Source organism: Gymnoscopelus microlampas, assembly GCF_963454915.1.
Source record: "Gymnoscopelus microlampas genome assembly, chromosome: 21".
In the NCBI taxonomy this organism is placed as follows: Eukaryota; Metazoa; Chordata; class Actinopteri; order Myctophiformes; family Myctophidae; genus Gymnoscopelus; species Gymnoscopelus microlampas.
Window position 1 is genome coordinate 45,043,061 of NC_139958.1, and position 20,215 is coordinate 45,063,275.

Sequence of the window (20,215 nt, forward strand, 5' to 3'; positions counted from 1 at the left end):
AGTGGTACGGTTTTTCTCCAGTGTGTATACGCAGGTGTTTCACCAGCGTACCTGATTCACTGAAACTCTTGTCACATTGTTTACAGAGGTACGGTTTTTCTCCAGAATGGACAAGCAGGTGTGTCTTCAGGTTTCCTAATTGTGTGAAACTCTTATCACACTGCTTACAGTGGAAAGGTTTGTCTCCGGTATGGACACGCTGATGTTTCTTCAGACTACTTAACTGACTGAAACTCTTGTCACACTGTTTACAGTGGAAAGGTTTTTCTCCGGTATGGACACGCTGATGGGTCTTCAGACTACTGAACTGACTGTGTGTGTGTGTATACGCAGGTGTATCACCAGTGCACTTGATTCACTGAACATCCTGTTACACTGTTTACAGTGGAAAGGCTTTACTACGGTATGGACACGCTGATGTGTGTTCAGGGAACTGAAACACCCGAAACTCTTTTCACACTCTTTACAGATATGGGTCGTCTCTCCTGTCCCCTGATGTTCTTTTACTTCTTCCGGATGATTTGAAGTCATGGCAAACTGTTGATGACTGTAAGATCTCGGTTTGTCTGTGTCCCCTTTCTGGCTGGTTCCAGAGATTATGATTTGCCGGAAGACTGCTAGGGGGATCTTTGCATTCTTTATGTTTTGACAGAAGAGGTCAATACGATGGAATGTTGGAGGGTGAACAAATTGTCCTTTTAGCTTTTGTGCACTCACAGGTCTCCCTGTACGGTCCTCTCTGTGAAGTTCAACCTCCCTGTCTGTCTAAAAGACAGATAATCGGCTGGTTGGTTAAACCGGACTCAAGAGCCACTGTGATGGTATCGAGCAGGAGGTGAACCGATATGACTCTTGGCAGCCAGGGAGAAGGAGGTTCAGTGGGGTTGAAGATGTGGTACGTGCTTAACTGGGTTGTAAAGACCAGAGCTAGCCGTACTTATATATGTAGCACGCGCTTAACTGGGTTGTAAGGCCAGCTAATTGTGCTTGCATTGATGCTTACTCCTCTGGAGAGAGTTGAAGGTTGCTTGAGTGTCGCTGATGGAACTGAACTCAGCCTGGGGATTTCTTTGCCTTTAAACGTTTGGCCGCTAGTGTCATTATGGTTATGTCAGTCATATCATGGAGCAAGTGATTTTTAGTTATGCCCAAAGATAGGGTCTATGATGTCAGTCTTGCATATTTTGGTGTTCTCCATATATGGGCCTCCAGGAGGAGTTCTCTGATGTCAGAGCTTGGTATGTTGGTTATCTACATATATAGAAGTCTATGATGTCCGACTTGGGTAGGTCGGTTGTGTCCATATATGGGGATCTATATATATATGGGGAGGTTGAGATTGAATAGGTCACTAAGATCGGGACTGAATAGGTGCCTTGCAACTGCCTTCGGAGTCCCCTGTGAATAGGTCATTTATCCCCCTATATGGGTCTCCGGACATCTTGCCACGGTCTACCTTGCAGCGGTGTCCATTTATGGCTAATGCTGGCAAGTATGCTCTGAATGTTCTCTACATCCCTGTCTCTCTCTAAACAAGGGAACCAGGAGACCTGGTACTGCCAGACCCCTAGTGGTTGAAATCTGAATGGCCGGACTTCGCATAACGTGTGTGCAGAGGAAAAGAGGAAAAAAGAGGGACAGATCGACCAACCGACAAAGCCTCATGTAGGCCTACCCCCTGGGTCTGGCAAAAACACTCTCACATTTATATGAAGTAAAACTTCCTTATATAAGGCTGACCAAAGCTCCTGTCTGACATCACCGATGCACAAGCAGTTGCCATGCATGCCTGTCCCCGCCAGTTTGTGTAGGGCTCGATCTCAATATTTGGAGAGAACACAGTTTATGTTTGTGTCATAGACTAGGCCGTTCAGAACACATGCCCCTCAGGTCATGCAATACCCGTTTTCAGAGTACCCGTTGTACCCGAGTATTTAGAGCAGAAGCCATTAACATAGTATTTGGAGGCCAGTCCATGACGTTAGTTCTATAATGTCATATTAATGACATCAGGATCCCCCATAACAGGAGATTTGTGGATCTTTACGACATAAACTAAGGTATATTTAAGGTGAAAAGAAATCGGCACCCGCCTGAATGTGTCATTCAAGTTTGTTTGTAAGGAGGTTCATAGGTTCAGGATTTCTAGTGCGCCCCCCATCCAGTTATTACACTGGCCCGGTTCGCAGTCCACAGAAAGAGAGAGAAGTAAGAGACATGCAAAACACATAGGACAAGACAAAGAAGACTAAACTAGGACAACAATAACTCATTCTCACTGTCAGTCAGTCACAACAGGAGGTAGTAGAAACTAAACACACACACAACCCAAAAAAAACACAAAACAACATCATTGTCGATGCCCTGAACAGTGATACTGATATAATGCCCAGACATCTCACTATCCTTCCGCCGTCGATATATGGATCTCCACGATGGTGTGCCAAAGGTTTTCCGGATGCTATGGCTTTAGTCCAGGGGTCGGCAACTGGCGGCCCGCTGAAATTGCACCTCCCCCCCACATTTTATTTTATTTTAAACATTGGCCTGACAGTCCCACATATGCGCTGCTATAGCTATAATGTCCAAATAGAGTATAAATAAAAACCCTAACAGTGTGGCGTGTTTTACAGTGACCGATAAATACGGTAACAGTGTTGTTGTGTGTCTTACAGTGACTCTGATAAGAACGGTAACGGTGTTGTGTGTCTTACAGTGACTCTGATAAGAACGGTAACGGTGTTGTGTGTCTTACAGTGACTCTGATAAGAACGGTAACGGTGTTGTGTGTCTTACAGTGACTCTGATAAAAACGGTAATGGTGTTTGTCTTACAGTGACGCTGATAAGAACGTAAGTGTCTTGTTCTTATCAGTGTCTTGTGTGTGTTACAGTGACCGATCAAAGCGATGACGGTAAGGATAAGGGTCTATTTGGTTCCATTTTTTTACTCAGAGAGTTACACACACATAAGGGTCTATTTGGTTCCATTAGTACACTCTCGGAGTTACAGACACATAAGGGTCTATTTGGTTCAATTTGTACACTCAGAGTTACAGACACATAAGGGTCCATTCAGAGTAATGCGAAACATGCAATTTTCAACTGGGTATAACAAGCGAACGGGAGGTTGCGATGACATTTTTTTTTCTTCACGGAAGCACAGTGAAACCCTCCGTGATTAGCAACCATCAGGGGATCGATCATACTGGAGCTGAATATTCTATGACTACTCGAAAAGGATAGCAAAATCGAATAACACCCTGGTGGCAGAAGCTAAAAAAACTAATTAGTACGCTGGTGTTTCTTTAGATAACTTGACACACTGAAACTCTTGTCACACCGTTAACAGTGGGCAGGCTTTTCTCCCATATGGACACGCTGGTGTGTGTTCAGTCTGTATAACCGACTGAAACTCTTGTCACACTATTTACAGTGGAAAGGCTTTTCTCCTGAATGAACAAGAAGGTGTCTCTTCAAAAATCTTGATTCATTGAAACTCTTGCCACAGTGTTTACAGAGGTAAGGGTTTTCTCCCGTATGGACACGCTGGTGTGTGGTCAGGCTAGCTAACCGACTGAAACTCTTGTCACACTGTTTACAGTGGAAAGGCTTTTCTCCGGTATGGACACGCTGATGTGTGGTCAGGCTATCTAACCGACTGAAACTCTTGTCACACTGTTTACAGTGGAAAGGCTTTTCTCCGGTATGGACACGCTGATGTGTGTTCAGGTTATCAAACTGACTGAAACTTTTGTCACAGTGTTTACAGTGGAAAGGCTTTTCTCCGGTATGGACACGCTGGTGTCTGTTCAGGATATCAAACTGAGTGAAACTCTTGTCACACCGTTTACAGTAGTAAGGTTTTTCTCCGGTGTGTATACGCAGGTGTTTCACCAGCGTACCTGATTCACTGAAACTCTTTCCACACTGTTTACAGTGATAAGGTTTTTCTCCGGTGTGTATACGCAGGTGTTTCACCAGCGTACGTGAGTCGCTGAAACTCTTGTCACACTGTTTACAGAGGTATGGTTTTTCTCCAGAATGGATAAGCAGGTGTGTCTTTAGGCCTCCTGACTGTCTGAAACTCTTGTCACAATGTTTACAGAGGTAAGGTTTATCGCCGGTGTGGATACGCTGATGTGCCTGCAAATGCTGTAAAACACCGAAACTTTTGTCACACTGTTTACAGTGGAAAGGTTTTTCTCCGGTATGGACATGCTGATGTTTCTTCAGACTACTTAACTGACTGAAACTCTTGCGACACTGTTCACAGTGGTAAGGTTTTTCTCCGGTGTGTATACGCAGATGTATCACCAGCGCACCTGATTCACTGAACATCTTGTTACACTGTTTACAGTGGAAAGGCTTTTCTCCGGTATGGACACGCTGATGTGTTTTCAGGTTATCAAACCGACTGAAACTCTTGTCACACTGTTTACAGTGGAAAGATTTTTCTCCTGTGTGGAAAGGCTGGTGTCTATTCAGAGAACTGAAACACCCACAACTCTTGTCACACTCTTTACAGATGTGGGTTGTTTCACCTGTCCCCTGATGTGTTATTACTTCTTCCGGATGAGTTGAAGTCATGGTAATCTGTTGATGACTGTAAGATCTCCGTTCGTCTGTGTCCCCTTCTGGCTGGTTCCAGAGATTCTGATTTGCTGGAAGACTGCAGGGGGATCTTGGCATTCCTTATGATTTGGCAGAAGAGGTCAATACGCTGCAATGTTGGAGGGTGAACAATTTGTCCTTTTAGCTTCTGTGCACTCACAGGTCTCCCGGTCCAGTCCTCTCTGTCAAGTTCAGCCTCCCCGTCTATCAAAAAGGCAGATAATCGGCTGGTTCGTTAAACCGGACTCAAAAGCCACAGTGATGGTATCAAGCAGGAGGTGAACCGATATGACCCTTGGCAAGGCAGGGAGAAGGAGGTTCAGTGAGCCCTGCTAATTGTGCTGGTATTGATGCTTATTCCTCTGAAGAGAGTTGAAGTTCGCTTACGTGTCGCTGATGGAATTGAACTCAGCCTGGGGATACCTTTGCTTTTATACGTTTAGCTGCTACTGTCGTGGTGCTAGTGTCATGGTGATGTCAGTCATATCTGTATATGGAGCAAGCGATGTCAGTCAGTCTTGGATGTTTCGCTGGTCTCCATATATGGGCCTCCAGGAGGGGTTCTCTGATGTCAGAGCTAGGTATGGTGGTACGTTGTATCTTCTCCATATATAGAAGTCTATGATGTCCGACTTGGGTAGGTCGGTTGTCTCCATGTATGGGGATCTCCTTATATGGGAAGGTTGCGACTGAATTGGTCACCAAAGGTCAGTCCAGGTCGGGACGGAATAGGTAATTTATCCCCCTATATGGGTTTCCGGACATCTTGCCACGGTCTACCTTGCAGTGGTGTCCATTTATGGCTATGCTGGCAAGTATGCTCTGAATGTTCTCTACATCCCTGTCTCTCTCTATAGTAGAGCGGACTAGCACTAAAAACTGCACTATTTGTAATAGGGTGAAACTTTCAGCAGAGTTAGTAAATACCATAACATATATATGACCCCCCCACGATAAACGATAAGTCCTCTAGGCATTTTTCATTCTCGTTTTATCATGTCATATGAAAGCAGGGAATCATAGCTACCGCAAATTGACATATTGCTTGTGCAGTTTGACCCACCGGCTTTCGAGATATGGCTTATAGAATGATGCCTTGTAGAGATTCAGTGAACTGAGAAAGCTGCATTCAAAGATTCACTTCTGTGATCTCTAAGATTTTAACACCTATCCCAGCATGCATTGCTGAAAGATGGGGGTTTGAGGGGGGCCAGGTAAACACCTCAGATGTGTCCCAGGGTGCATTGTTCTCAAATGGGGGGTGGGGGGCTTTGATAGCTCCCAGCTCCCAGGGTCTTGTAGGGAACACTTAACAGTTTTAAAAGAAATGGCAAAACTTAGCAAATCTACAAGCTATAGGCTAGTACCTAAATATTTTACCACTACTGGCTTACTGTACCTAAAAACATGAAAAAATACCCAAATGGGTCCATTTGGTTTCATTAATGTTGCTACAGTAACCTTGTTTATTCATTCATTTTTAAACAGGACAGTAATGTTTCACTTTGCAGAAATCCAAAATAGCTGATCTACAAGCTCACAAGGCGTTGGAGAGCGACGCGTTGTGAGCTTGTTAATACATCATTCTTTGAGGTTTATATTAGACACAAGCCAACAGACTCGTGATACCTTTCAAAACGATCGGGTAGAAATAGCGAATTTTACTGCGATTTCACGATGTTTGGATGGAAAATGAGGATTTGGTTAGCAATGCTAACAAATGCTAGGTCTAACCCAAGCCCCCAGAACCTAGTGGTTGCATTGAAGCGCATTGGACATGCTGGCCCATTCATAGGTACTGTAGTACAGCTGTTAAGCTCATTATATGGAAGGTATTGTGCATTTTATGATAGAAGCATGAAACTTTCAGGATATCATCTACATACCCCAAGGTTTGATTTCAGACGTGGAAGCACTTTCAGATTGACCTCTGGTGACCTTGAGCGGTCATTGACCTCAGAATTGCATTTTTGCTGTTTTTTTGCCCCATTATTCTCCATTATAATAATATATTATGCTTGTTAAAATGACTGTTTTGTTCTAATACATGAAAAATGAAAGCTAATAGTCACTCTACAGAAATGGTGATTATTACTATTATGATAGTTCTGTTATGACATTGTTATGACATTAAAAACATCTATTAGTGAGAGAGCAGCAGCAAAATAAAGACAAAAAACATTGGTAAGAAAGTGCTAATGCATTCAAAGTGCAATATAGGTACAATGCTATACAAAGGTGCTATTCATCTCATGTTGGTTTTGGTTTTGGGGGCAGTATATGGTGAGCGTTCAGGGGGCAGATCTCATATGGAAGGTATTGTGCATTTTATGAAAGAAGCATGACACTTCCTACAGTGTTTGTATATCATGAAGTTTGTTTTCAGACGTGGAAGCATTTCTGAATTGACCTCTGAAACTTGTCAGAGGCTGAACACATTTCGGGCTGTCAAACCATGTTGGAAACCCCCATAAGGCCCATGTTAAACCCAGAAATGTTGTTTTCTGTAAACCTTTATGATTAAAATGTCATCTAAAGGCTTAGCAGATGAGTTTAAGCTTGATTCCTAAAAGTCGCATATTGGGCAATTTGAGTAATAAGGCATAATCAGCAAATGAATCGCTTAATGAGCTAATTACCTGGAAATGACTAACATTTTGCATCCAGTTCATTTATAAGGTGACTTAAGAGTCAAAGTCCATGTTTGTGATGGCCAGAAATTCATCTATTATCATGGTGAAGTCATGCAACCTTTCCTCATTTGCACAATTTGCATAAAGTATGTAATAAATAGGCCCCAAACCAGGAAATAGTCATGTTTTAGCTTGTAGCCAATTTAGAAAGGTGCTCTAAGAGACTAAGTCTATTTTTGAAAGACCAGAAATTAATCTCTTGCCAAAAAAAAAAGCAATTTATCTGGATGCGTGTCCATGTATCGATTCTCCACCTTCTCACCCGGATCCTGTGCTCACAACCCTTGTACACCTTGAAAAATCACTGAAGATCTTTGCCATTAAGTATGAACCCCACACTGGACCTCAAGCTCTATGTCATGACATGTATAACCCATTTGAGTGACTGGAAGTGCGATATAAGTCTGGCATCATGCGGGGTGGCAGTGGCTCATAAGGTAGAGCAGCCTCTTGGAATCCGAAGGTTCCAGGTTCCATCCCTGGCTCCTCCTGTCTTTTAGCAAGACACTGATCCCAATGAGCAGGTAAGGGTATTGTATGTTTCCTCTACCATCGGTGTGTGAATGTATGGGTGAATATGAAGTACATTGTAAAGTTCTTTGAAGAGTCAGGAAGACTATAGGCGCTATTTAAATGCAGTCCATTTACCATCATCCATCCCGGCATGATGCCTACTGGCACTCTGATGTCATTCCTTGGTTGCAGTGGAACATTGATGAACATTTCTGGGATAAAAGCATTGCTTGCGGTGGCTTCATTCTCAATGGTAAATCCTGGACAAAATACACTGTGCTTATCGGATGCTTGTGGTTGTCCTCCTCCAAGAACCTGTTAGGATGTGATACTGTCTCCTATCCTGTGAGAATGGCCAGGTATATGCTTAAAGTACTTGTAGAAATGACTAGTCTCAATACAGTGCTTGGGGAACTTGATGCCACGCACAGTGACCTAAAAGATACCAGTGCAGAGTTCTTCTTCGCATTATATTGACATACGAATATGATTCTGCACACAGTATACTGCATGTTCATCTGCAGGTCATGTTGTGGAAGGCTGCAGATCAGAGCGAGGCACTCGCAGAAGAAAGAGACATCACTACATTCGGGTGGGAGGTTGCTAAAGGAGGGGCTGTCATGCCCGCTGTTTACTCCCTGGCAATGGCTCCAGCTGCAGCTACAGAGCATTGAAGGCACGCAGCGAAATAAACTGCAGATACCATTCTGTAAGACTGACTATGTATGTAATTGTGAAAGAGGTGAGGTCCACTACAGCCCATTCACAAGAAGGAGGGCCATAGCTGAATGAGTAGAGAGGCCACCTGGGAAACAGATGGTCCCAAGTTCGATTCCCAGCCTTGACAATGTGTCGGGTGTACTGTATATAAGCAAGACCCTTAATCCCTAAGTACCCCCCGACCTCATGTCTGACCACTTGAGCAGCATTACTGAAGCAGAAGTCTGAATTTTGCCATGGTCTAAGATGAAGACAACAAAGATGAGGAGGCTGGAGGGAATAAGGAGAGAGATGATGAAGAGAGTGAAAAAGACCATTGAGTGTGAGATTATGATTCTAAGTGTACTCACTCATGCTCATTATGGTACCATTTTTGTCTGTGTCTCAGTGGAGGGCTGTGGACAGTTGCTTACCAGTGTCAATTCTTTCATTTCACTTTTTATTAATGCGAGAACAATGGCTTCTATTATAGCATGCAAACTTTCCAGGAATATAAAGCCTGCCGTTTATATTAGCTTGGATTCCCCATCGATGTCACTGGTAGACAGGTTTCTGACAGAAATAGTACCATATTATCTCCCACCATATCCTTGAACTCCTACCATCTGGTAGGAGGTTTAAGATTATCGGGACAAGCACCAGCACGCGGTCCAAAATTTTCTTCCCCCAAACCATCAGAACCCTGAACGCTCACCATATACTGCCCCCAAAACCAAAATGAGATGAATAGCACCTTTGAATAGCATTGTACCTATATTGCACTTTGAATGCATTAGCACTTTCTTACCAATGTTGTTTTTCTATATTTTACTGCTGCTCTCTCTCTCTCCTAGATGTTTTGAATGTCATAACAATGTCATAACAGAACTATCATAATAGTAGTAACCACCATTTCTGTAGAGTGACTATTAGGTTTCATTTTTCATTTATTAGAACAAAAAAGTAATTTTAACAAGCACATATATTATTGTAATGGAGAATAATGGGGCAAAAAGTGGCAAAAATGCAATTCTGAGGTCAATGACCGCTCAAGGTCACCAGAGGTCAATCTGAAAGTGCTTCCACGTCTGAAATCAAACCTTGGGATATGTAGATGATATCCTGAAAGTTTCATGCTTCTATCATAAAATGCACAATTGGTTTGCTTAACAGCCTTACTACTGCAGCTTAAACGGATGGGGCCACTGCACAATATACGAGCGAAAACGGTTTCGACCAATGGGTTCGACTCACGAGCTTGCACACGGGGCCGCGCACCTCTGTGACGCTGAACATATCACAGTGGCCCCAAATGGGCTACGCCCATCACACTTTCCAACCTGGAAGAAGGGGTGAATTCGCTTCATGCGACCTCTGAGAGGTCAAATCCAAGATGGCTGCCAGTCTACTGGGTTTACTTTAAATGTCTAATTACTAAAAAAAAAAACATTTAACCCATTTTGACCTGGAACTGTGTCATTTTTAGATTTGAGCTAAAAAGCATTGTTTTACACTTTGGGCTATTCAAAAATAGCAGATATACAAGCTCATAGTGCGGCACCGAGTGCCTCGCTATGAGCTTGTAGATCTGCTATTTTTGAAAAATCGTGAAAATGTGTGCAAATCTTTGAATACATATATTTTTAAAGCGAACATTTTTAACTCAGATCGTTGCTTTTGGGGGTCCCTCCCTGGAACAAAATATTTTGATGGTGGTCCACGGCCACATACATATAGTTTTGGGGGTCCTTGACATGAAAAAGATTCAGCACCACTGATATAGAAACATACGTTTTTCAGAAAACTGTTGAGATTTAGGAGACATGTAGAATCGGCTTCAGGTCTCAAAGGGCTAAGGCATTATTTCCAACTAAGTTGGGGTTGACAATGGCAATTATCAAAGTTTAACAGTCTCCAGAACAGAGGCACGTGCAGTACATTTGAGTGCAGCTTTGGCACACTTGCGTCGTCCAGTACACCCTTTCGTGCAGCGACAGCGGATTAATTCATGGCACAATTTTGATGCTTCAGAGAGAGTGGTCCAAAATGGTTGTCACCCAGTTGTTTCCTTTGTCCAGTCCAGCATAAAGTTCCTTGCCCTCTGCCAGAGGAATGTTAATAGATGAATTATCTGAATTGCATCAGGTGTGTTATTGTTGGTGTTGCCTATACAAGAGACCAGTGTTTGTTACGCTGCCATGTGTTGATTATGAGGAAATCACTGCACATTTTTATTATATAGTATTTAGTGCAGACATAGGTGAGTTTTTGCCTCTGCCACCAGGGGGAGCAAAGAAAATATATGAACATATATGTTTTTATATATGCAACATATATGTTTTTATATATGCAACATATATGTTTATCATATATGTGACCTATACGAAATTGTCCGCCTGCAGATATGTCTCTATATATGTACATATGCATCCACATATGTGGCATATATGTGGACATAGAAGATACATATATTTCCTATATATCCACATATATGCGCGCGGGTGAAAACAAACGCTGTCTGGGGGGTGGGGGAGGGTCTCTTCTATCCACCGGAACAAAAACATGTAAACCGTGATCGGGCATTTTGATGCTATCGGCCGTTGAATAAGGCTCGTTTTCACCAAAAAAAAAGAAGACTAGATGTGTTTTTCTACAAATCATAACATAGGAGTGGACGCAAGTGACGTTTTTTGGGATGCCGTCCATTCCATCTCTCAGAGTCAGGGGATCATTCTTTTTTTTTGTTTTTAACCCATTAAGACCTGGAACTGTGTCATTTTTAGATTTGAGCTATAAAGCAGTATTTTACACTTTGGCCTATTCAAAAATCACACCCTGTGTGAAGGAAGCGGTGCCTTTGATGAGTGGCCTCCTGGTGGCGCTATAATAGGGCGGGGCGGGGCTTCAGCAATCAATGCTCGTCCCAATTGGTGGTGTAAGTCCACATACCAAATTTGGACTTGCTGGCATGCTGCGAACTGGAGTTATAGCTGTTTAAAGCCCGTGCTCAAACGGACATCCGTGCTCAAACGGACAAATGGACATACGGACGGACACGGTCAAATGTAGAGCGGCTGGCACCGCTAAAAATAGCAGATATACAAGCTCATAGCGCGCTTGTAGATCTGCTATTTTTTGAAAAATCGTGAAAATGTGTCCAAATCTTTGAATATATATATTTTTAAAGCGATTTTTTTAAAAACTCAAATCTTTGCTTCTGGGGGGTCCCTGGAACACAATATTTTGATGGGGGTCCGCAGCCAAATACATATAATTTTGGGGGTCCTTGACATGAAAAGGTTTGAGCACCACTGATATAGAAAACATATGTTTTTCAGAAAACTGTTGAAATTTAGGAGACATGTAGAATCGGCTTCAGGTCTTAATGGGTTAATTGACATATTTAATTGACAGTTCGATTTGAAATGACGGAGATCTCCGTCATTGGCAGGGAATGTGTGAAGGTGAAAAGAAATTGGCACCCGCCTGAATGTGCCATTCAGTTTGTTTGTAAAGAGGTTCATAGGTTCAGGATTTGTAGTGCGCCCCCCATCCAGTTATTACACTGGCCCGGGGCGCAGTCCACAGAGAGAGACAAGTAAGAGACAAGCGAAAAACATAGGACAAGACAAAGAAGACTAAACTAGGACAACAAGAACTCAGTCTCACTGTCAGTCAGTCACAACAGGAGGGAGTAGAAACTAATGGTGTGCCAGAGGTTTTCAGGATACTATGGCCTTAGTCCAGGGGTCGGAAATTGGCCCCCCGGAAATACATTCTGTCTCGTTAGATTATTTTGAGAATTATGATTATTTATTGTATTTATTTTTTTTTTCAATATTGGCCTGACAGTCCCACATATGCACTGCTATAGCTTTAACCCATTAAGACCTGGAACGCATCTGTGTCACTTTAGATTTATTTGGCTATTCAAAAATAGCAGATACACAAGCTCAAGCTATTTTTTTTTTTTTTTCAAAAAACTATTTTTTAGAAAACATTTTTAAGAATCGCCTCAGGTCTTAACACTTAACCTGCCTGAATTATTTCAGATTTTTTGCAGTTTTATGCCAGAGATTTTTCATTGAAAAAAAAAAGTACTCAGGAGCCGAGATACAGAATTTTTAGCGGTGCCAGCCGCTCTACATTTGACCGTGTCCGTCCGTTTGTCCGTTTGTCCGTTTGAGCACGGGCTTTAAACAGCTACAACTCCAGTTCGCAGCATGGCAGCAAGTCCAAATTTGGTATGTGGACTTACACCACCAATAGCGAGGCGCATGACTTGCTGACGTTATCAAAGAGGGGTCCAGGGACCCCCAGCGCCCGTATGAGCACGGGATGAGCACGGGATTTTAAACAGCTATAACTCCAGCTTGCAGCATGCCACCAAGTACACATTTGGTATGTGGACTTAGACCACCAATAGGGACCACCATGAATTGCTGAAGCCCCGCCCCCTCTGTCTTCCCATTGGCTGGCCTTCAAACAGCCATAACTCAAGTTAGCAGCATGCTACCAAGTACAAATTTGGTAAGTGGACTCAGACCACCAATAAGGACAAACTGAAATGAGTTAAGCCCCGCCCCAAATGCACCGCTTCCTTCACACAGGGTGTGATTTTTAAGTTAACAAGGAAGTGGATAGGAGTCTAGATCTTCGAAAAATCATATCTCCTTGGTCTTTGGGTCATTTTTTTTGTTTTTTTTGTTTTAATAAAATAAAAAAAATAATAAGGAGCTTACAGTGACTCTGATAAAAATGGTAACAGTATTGTGTGTCTTACAGTGACTCTGATAAAAATGGTAACAGTGTTGTGTGTCTTACAGTGACTCTGATAAAAACGGTAACGGCCCTGCAGCCAATGACAGCAGCTCGTCGGCAGGAAGTTCATCGGAGTCGGACTCGGAATCTGAAGAGGAGTCGGAGTCGGACTCTGATAAAGAGCAGAAGAAGAAGAAGAGTGTCCACAAGTCCAAAGCCAAGGTACCATCATGGTTTCTCCATCTCATTAGGCACTGGTTCCCAAAGTGTGTTTAGGTCAAAGTGTGTCTCAAGGACCCAGGGGTCCTTGAGGACCAAGGGGCCCCCAGCATAATTAGTTAATCAGTTGAACCACTAACTTTATATACAGTACATTTTCTACTTGAAAATAGCAGATTTACAAATTCACAACGCACCGTGATGCGACGAGTTGTGAGCTTGTTGTGAGCTTGTAGATCTTGTGTGAAAGCAAGTGTTAAATGAATCTATATTGTGATAGTATTCATTGCTATAGAGTGGTTCCCCGTCTCTGCAGCTCTTTAATAAACAGAAAATGCATTTTAAGGTCTGGATACCAATTTTATCCAATCAGGAAAGGGAACATTTGAAGTGATGAAACAACAAAATAAGCATACACAATTGGATCTTTAAAACAAATGGGTACTCTCTCCTGATTGGCTGAAATTGGCAACCCAACTTAAAACATTTTAACTTTATTAAAGAGCTGGCGAGACGGGCGACTCCTGTTACTGAACAAACACTATATAGCAATGAATGCTATCACAATATAGCGCTTTAACCTTTTAACACATTGAGTGCCATAAACGAGAATCCTCGTGAGATTTATGTATTTATTTTTACACACGGGGCGCTCTAACGCAACTTTGTAATGATTCACGGAGCTTGAAAAAAGGAGAGGACGGATGTGGGATCCGTGTCAAAAAAACCTACCTCCCGTTCGCTCCCATTATAACTCCTTGAGAAAAAGCTTCATATCTCCATTTCTTTGTACCGTGGTGGAAACGAGCCGCTTTCGATGGGCGATCACTCTGCAATGGCGGATCGCGTTAGAAATATTATTGTTCCAGGCGATAGTCGGGACCCTCGACTATCGTGCACGGACCCTTTGTTTACACCTCGTAGTGGCGTCTACAGCCCTAAACGGCGCCGAAAAAAAGGGTTTTACCGTGCGACCGCGAGAAAGAAGAAAGTCATCTCGACCCCCCCCCCCCCCAGTCGCTTATTACAGGCCGTTGAATATAGTTTGTCTCGTCAAAAAGAAAAAGAAAAAAACAGCCATTTCCCCAAATACGCTAAGCAGGAAGGGAATGGTGGTGTAGATCTTTCGATCGCGTGATCTCCTGGATCTGTGTGACTTGAGGAAGAAAATGGTCACTTTTGTGTTAGAGAACAGCGCCATCAAGTGGAAAACCACTGAAAACGAAAAAGTAATCAAAGGCGTGTTTGGCAGTCTGGACCTTAGGGGAAAAAAGTCGTCCTTGGCCGTGAAAGAGTTAAGGAAACAAGTCAAATATGTTTATTCTCTGTTGGCCTGTATAGAACATGAAATCGTCCTGCACCCCAACCCATCCATTCAGTTGTGTACAATATTCAGCACGATATAACCCTGAGCCGTACAACATGCTTCCCCGGGAAAGCGGAGAAATCACATTTTACACCCTGCTGGGAAAACGATTTAGTTTGCTCTTTTTTTACAGCTTCTTTCCCCTTTTCAGCTCTCACTCCATCAACCCCTTGCAACGCCGCGTCGCGCACCCCAAAAAATAGGCGATCTACAAGCTCACGGCGTGTCGCTTCCGCGACACGCCGTGAGAACCACTTTGAGAACCACTGAGGTAGAGCAAGTGTTCCCAAACCTTTCAGACCGCGACCCCCCAAAGTAATCATATTTGGACTGGGGACCCCCCACCCTGACAAGCTTTGGATATCCTCTTCATAGCACTGGCACACAGATTAACACTAATTGAGCAGTTTTTGTCCCACATGAAGTGAACAGAGAGAGAACTGTTGCTAAATGTCGTGTTGTATTGTATTTTGTTCAGGTGGAAGTGACATCATCACCATCCAAGCAGGAAGTGTCTTTACTGGATCTAGTTGACTGTGAGTACAACTGCTCTCTGCTATAATAATCTGTCTATGGAATGTGTGTGTGTGTGTGTGTGTGTGTGTGTGTGTGTGTGTGTGTGTGTGTGTGTGTGTGTGTGTGTGTGTGTGTGTGTGTGTGTGTGTGTGTGTGTGTGTGTGTGTGTGTGTGTGTTCTCTCTCCTGATTGGATAGAATTGATATCCCACCCTAACAATGTTCTGTGTATTACTAAAGTGCCGGAGAGACAGGGAGACTCCTGTTACTGACCAAACACACTATAACAATGATATTTTAACACAACAATATCACTTACCCTACCATATCACACCCACCTTCACTGGTTACCCTGTATTTTCAGATGACTTTTAAAGCCCTGACTGGACAGGCTCCCAGTTTTATTGTAGATATTGTCTCTGTCGTGTGGAAACCTCATATATCCATCCTGTTAGCATAACCTTTGACTTTACTACTTGTACTGTTAATAATCTTGTTAATAATGTATTAAATCAATCAATCAGATGATTGAGGCTTGCTAAATCAGTGTCCTGACCCTTATCACTTCTAGAAACTCACTCCCTTTGTCTTAGTCTTCTTGCCAGTTTAGTGTTTTTTATTGATTGTATGCTTATTTATCTGGTTTTATTGTTTAATCTCATGTTGTAGTTTTTTTTCTTATCTTGTCCTGTGCCCTTTTACCTTGCTCTGTAAAGCATGTATATGCTGTAAACAGATCTTTTTTAATGTGTGCTTGGTCATTAAGCATCGTGCGCGTGTCTCCTCCTTTGTGTCCAATCCTACAGTCACCGCCCCGCCCCCTGTGACCTCATCCACGACCTCTGCCCTGTCCCCAAGCCTCCGATCTGACCTGGAAGGACTTTCCCTGTCTGACATCTCTACTACTGCCGTTCAGGTTTGTGTGTGTGTGTGTGTGTGTGTGTGTGTGTGTGTGTGTGATATGGGAGACACACAGAACGACATTTCCTCTGTCAGTGTACATTAAGTCTTGTTTGTGTGGGTGCGTGCGGGTGTGCACGCGCATGCATACGCACACTAGGGCATTCACGAAAACATTTTTTTGGTATTTGGCTTCGAATACCTAAAAGTATTAAATATCGGGTGAAATATGCTTGTTGGATAAGCATAAGATAAAGTTGTATAAGAAACTTGACATCACCGCAAGAGCTGCTGTTATGAGTGTCCTACCAAACTGTGGATGTACTCTGCAACAGGAGTGATTGCCACCGGCTACCCTGGACGTCACGACACGGTCTCCAATCTAACTTGCTAAACAAACGACGGTAATAAACTCACCAATAGTAAATAAAGTATTTACACACTTTTTTCACCGTTGAGCGTAGAGCCATGTTTTTTTTCTGCTTTAAAAATAAATCTATCATGAGCGCTGCTGCCGTTTTAGCGCCCCACCTACAGTATGCAATGATTTGACAACAATCAACCATGAAATGGATTCGGAGAACTACCAACACCAGAGCTCACAGATGCATGTCTACTGTAGAAAAGCCACCGAAAAAAACAAAGCAAAAAACAAAACGATTAAAAAATTATAATAATAATGTTAAAAATAATATCATCGAATAATCGACTTTAACCCATTGAGACCTGGAACTGTCTAATTTTTAGATTTGAGCTAAAAAAACATTATTTTACACTTTGGGCTATTCAAAAATAGCAGATATACAAGCTCATAGCGCGGCACCGAGTGCCGCGCTACGAGCTTGTAGATCTGCTATTTTTGAAAAATCGTGAAAATGTGTGCAAATCTTTGAATATATATATATTTTTAAAGCAAACATTTTTAACTCAAATCTTTGCTTCTGGGGGGTCCCTGGAACAAAATATTTTGATGGGGGTCCGCGGCTGAATACATATAATGTTGGGGGTCCTTGACATGAAAAAGATTGAGCACCACTGATATAGAAACATACGTTTTTGAGAAAACTGTTGAGATTTAGGAGACGTGTAGAATCGGCTTCAGGTCTCAATGGGTTAATGTACAGTGTCGAATAGTTGTTCATTTTGATTGTCAAATATTCTAATATTCTGTGAATGTCCTAGCGCACACGCGTGTATTTGCTTGTGCACGCGCATGGCATGGGAGTACATGGGACACAGAATGACATTTATTCCGTCAGTGTATGTTGAGTCTTGTTCCCGTGCGTGCCTGTGACAGTGACAGAACATCAGGTGTACGTATCAGAGGAGGCTTGAAATGAGCCTTTTTTCCCCCAGTGGGACATTTGTGCTCCAGAGGAGAAGCTGTTGACCTTTTCCTTCCAGTCTACTCATATCTATAACAAGCCTGGTCCACCATGCTATAGCCTCAGCCAATGTTTTTACTCACTCTCTCGCTCTCTTCGCTCTGTCTGCTGTGTTGCCAGATTGTGCACAGCCAGGTTTAAGAAAACAAGCCCAAAAGCAGCGATAACTATGTTATAAGGCAACATGAGCATCGGCTATTTGAACATACAGTAGCTGATCTACAAGCTCACACCGCGACGTGTGACACGTTGTGAGCTTGTAGATCTGCTGTTAAAAAAATGTAACACAATGTGTAATGTTTTTGAAACAAACCGTTATTCTTGTATGGTTTGTTATTATTTTCAGATGGGGCTTCGTGAAATGCATATTCATTTAGGCGGTCCTTGACGTGAAGATATTTGAGAAAAACATTTAGGAAACAAGCCCAAATAGGCTCTATTCACAGCAGCCATATTATGAAGACATTCACAGGTGTTACCAATGATACTAATGAAGGCTCTGTTCCATTCTGGTCAAACGGAGTCAGGGTGCTGATATTGTGCATGTTGGCTCACTGGAAACACTCCCAAATGGCCCTTTACGGGGTGTCTAACTCTGAGAGTGTACAAATGGAACCAAATGGACCCTTACGGGTCCATTTGGTTCCATTTGTACACTCTCAGAGTTATGGGGGTCGTGGAAATCTGAAATTCAAAAATCTGAGAACTATTGTGCTACACTAAATGGAACAGATCCTTCATTAGTATCATTGGTAACACCTGTGAAGGAAGCGATAATATGGCTGCTGTGAATAGAGCCTATAAGCAACTACATGTTAGAAACAAGCCCCAAGAACCTCAACCACCAATATTTACAAGCGACTAAACAGAAGAAAAAAAAACAACAAGCCTAAAGTCGCTTATAATATGCGGACGGGGCAACATTGCCTCTTTTTTTTTTCTCTCTCTCACTCCATCGCCTCTCTGTGTGTCCAGTCCTCCGTATACTCCCCCCCCTCCCCCCCGACCCATCTCGTTCTTCTCCTCCGCACGCAGTCTGTGTGTCACCTTCCATCGTTCTCTGTCAGCCCTTGTGTCCCTTGTGTCCGTGTGTGTATCTTGCGTGTGTGTGTGTGTGTGATGTCTGACCTTTCGTGCTGTGACGGTCGCTTTCTCTCAGTCTGTTGCAAGTGGATGTTGTGTGTCGATGTGTGTGTGTGTGTGTGTGTCTGTGTCCGGATGGGTCTATATGTGTGTGTGTGTGTGTGTGTGTGTGTGTGTGTGTGTGTGTGTGTGTGTGTGTGTGTGTGTGTGTGTGTGTGTGTGTGTTGTCTGGGTCTCCTCTGGGAGGAAGCTGTCCAGATCGTTGGTTCTTCTTTTCTTGGCTTGTCAGGTCTTCACATCTTCCACACGCCGTGGGAATCCTGAGTGTTTCATTTGACTCCCACAGCGTACACACATGTGTCCAGATGGACCCTTTACGGCCGTGGTTCTCAGAGTGTCTCATGTTAACCCATTGAGACCTGAAGCCGATTCTACACGTCTCCTAAATCTCAACAGTTTTCTGAAAAACGTATCTTTCTATATCAGTGGTGCTCAATCTTTTTCATGTCAAGGACCCCCAAAATTATATGTATTTGGCCGCGGACCCCCATCAAAATATTTTGTTCCAGGGACCCCCCCAGAAGCAACGATTTGAGTTAAAAATGTTCGCTTTAAAAATATATATATATTCAAAGATTTGCACACATTTTCACGTTTTTTCAAAAATAGCAGATCTACAAGCTCGTAGCGCGGCACTCGGTGCAGCTTGTATATCTGCTATTTTTGTAAAATAATGCTTTTAAGCTCAAGTCTAAAAATGACACAGTCCCAGGTCTTAATGGGTTAAGCAGATGTTGAAGAAATTGTCAATATATTTAATCATGGTCTTAGTCATCATGGCTTAGTTTTTATTTAGTTTTCGACAGTGAAAAAAATCGTTGCCAGCTTGTAGATCTGTTATTTTTGTTCATGCGCGCATCCAGAGGCTGAAATCCACTGGCAGTGCAGCGTACGCAGTAGCAATGAATGGACAGACAGACAGACAGAGGATTTATTTTGGTCCCTAAATAATTTGACATCGGTCTTTGGAACTGATTTGGATATTCCAAAACCAACACGGTGCACACAAAGCTTATTTGCAAAGTTTGCAACGACAATGTTCGAACGTCACTCGACGTTACCGCCAGCGTTCAACCAAACAGCGAGGGGTCCCCATATAAATAGTGCAACAGCTGTAGGCTGTAGCACACAGCCTAAACTGCATTTGAGAAAACAAGCGCTGGAAACGGCTGCGTTTGTATGGTAAAACCATTGAAAATGAGGGTTGCATGAAACTAGAAAATAGTTGATCAGCAGCAGTAGCCTAGTTCTACAAGTTACTCACTCGCAATTATTTTTGAAACACGGCTGTCCACAGCTGTAGCCTACACCGAATGTCACATGACATGATAGAACAGCAACATAAAAACATAACCTTGGTTCAAGGCTATCATAGATGTATTTTATCGAGTCTGACTTTTACGTTTGC

At 42.8% G+C, this 20,215-nt stretch overlaps 1 protein-coding gene across 1 annotated transcript in view; it reads left to right on the forward strand.

Moving 5' to 3' along the window:
* Positions 1-20,215, forward strand: part of ap3b1a (adaptor related protein complex 3 subunit beta 1a) — a 161,300-nt gene that overhangs the window by 80,849 nt on the left and 60,236 nt on the right. Inside the window, exons 20-22 of the mRNA XM_084046027.1 lie at positions 13,345-13,501; positions 15,343-15,400; positions 16,186-16,295. Of these exons, the coding sequence (XP_083902153.1) occupies positions 13,345-13,501; positions 15,343-15,400; positions 16,186-16,295 (325 nt within the window). The remainder of the gene's footprint in view (positions 1-13,344; positions 13,502-15,342; positions 15,401-16,185; positions 16,296-20,215) is intronic.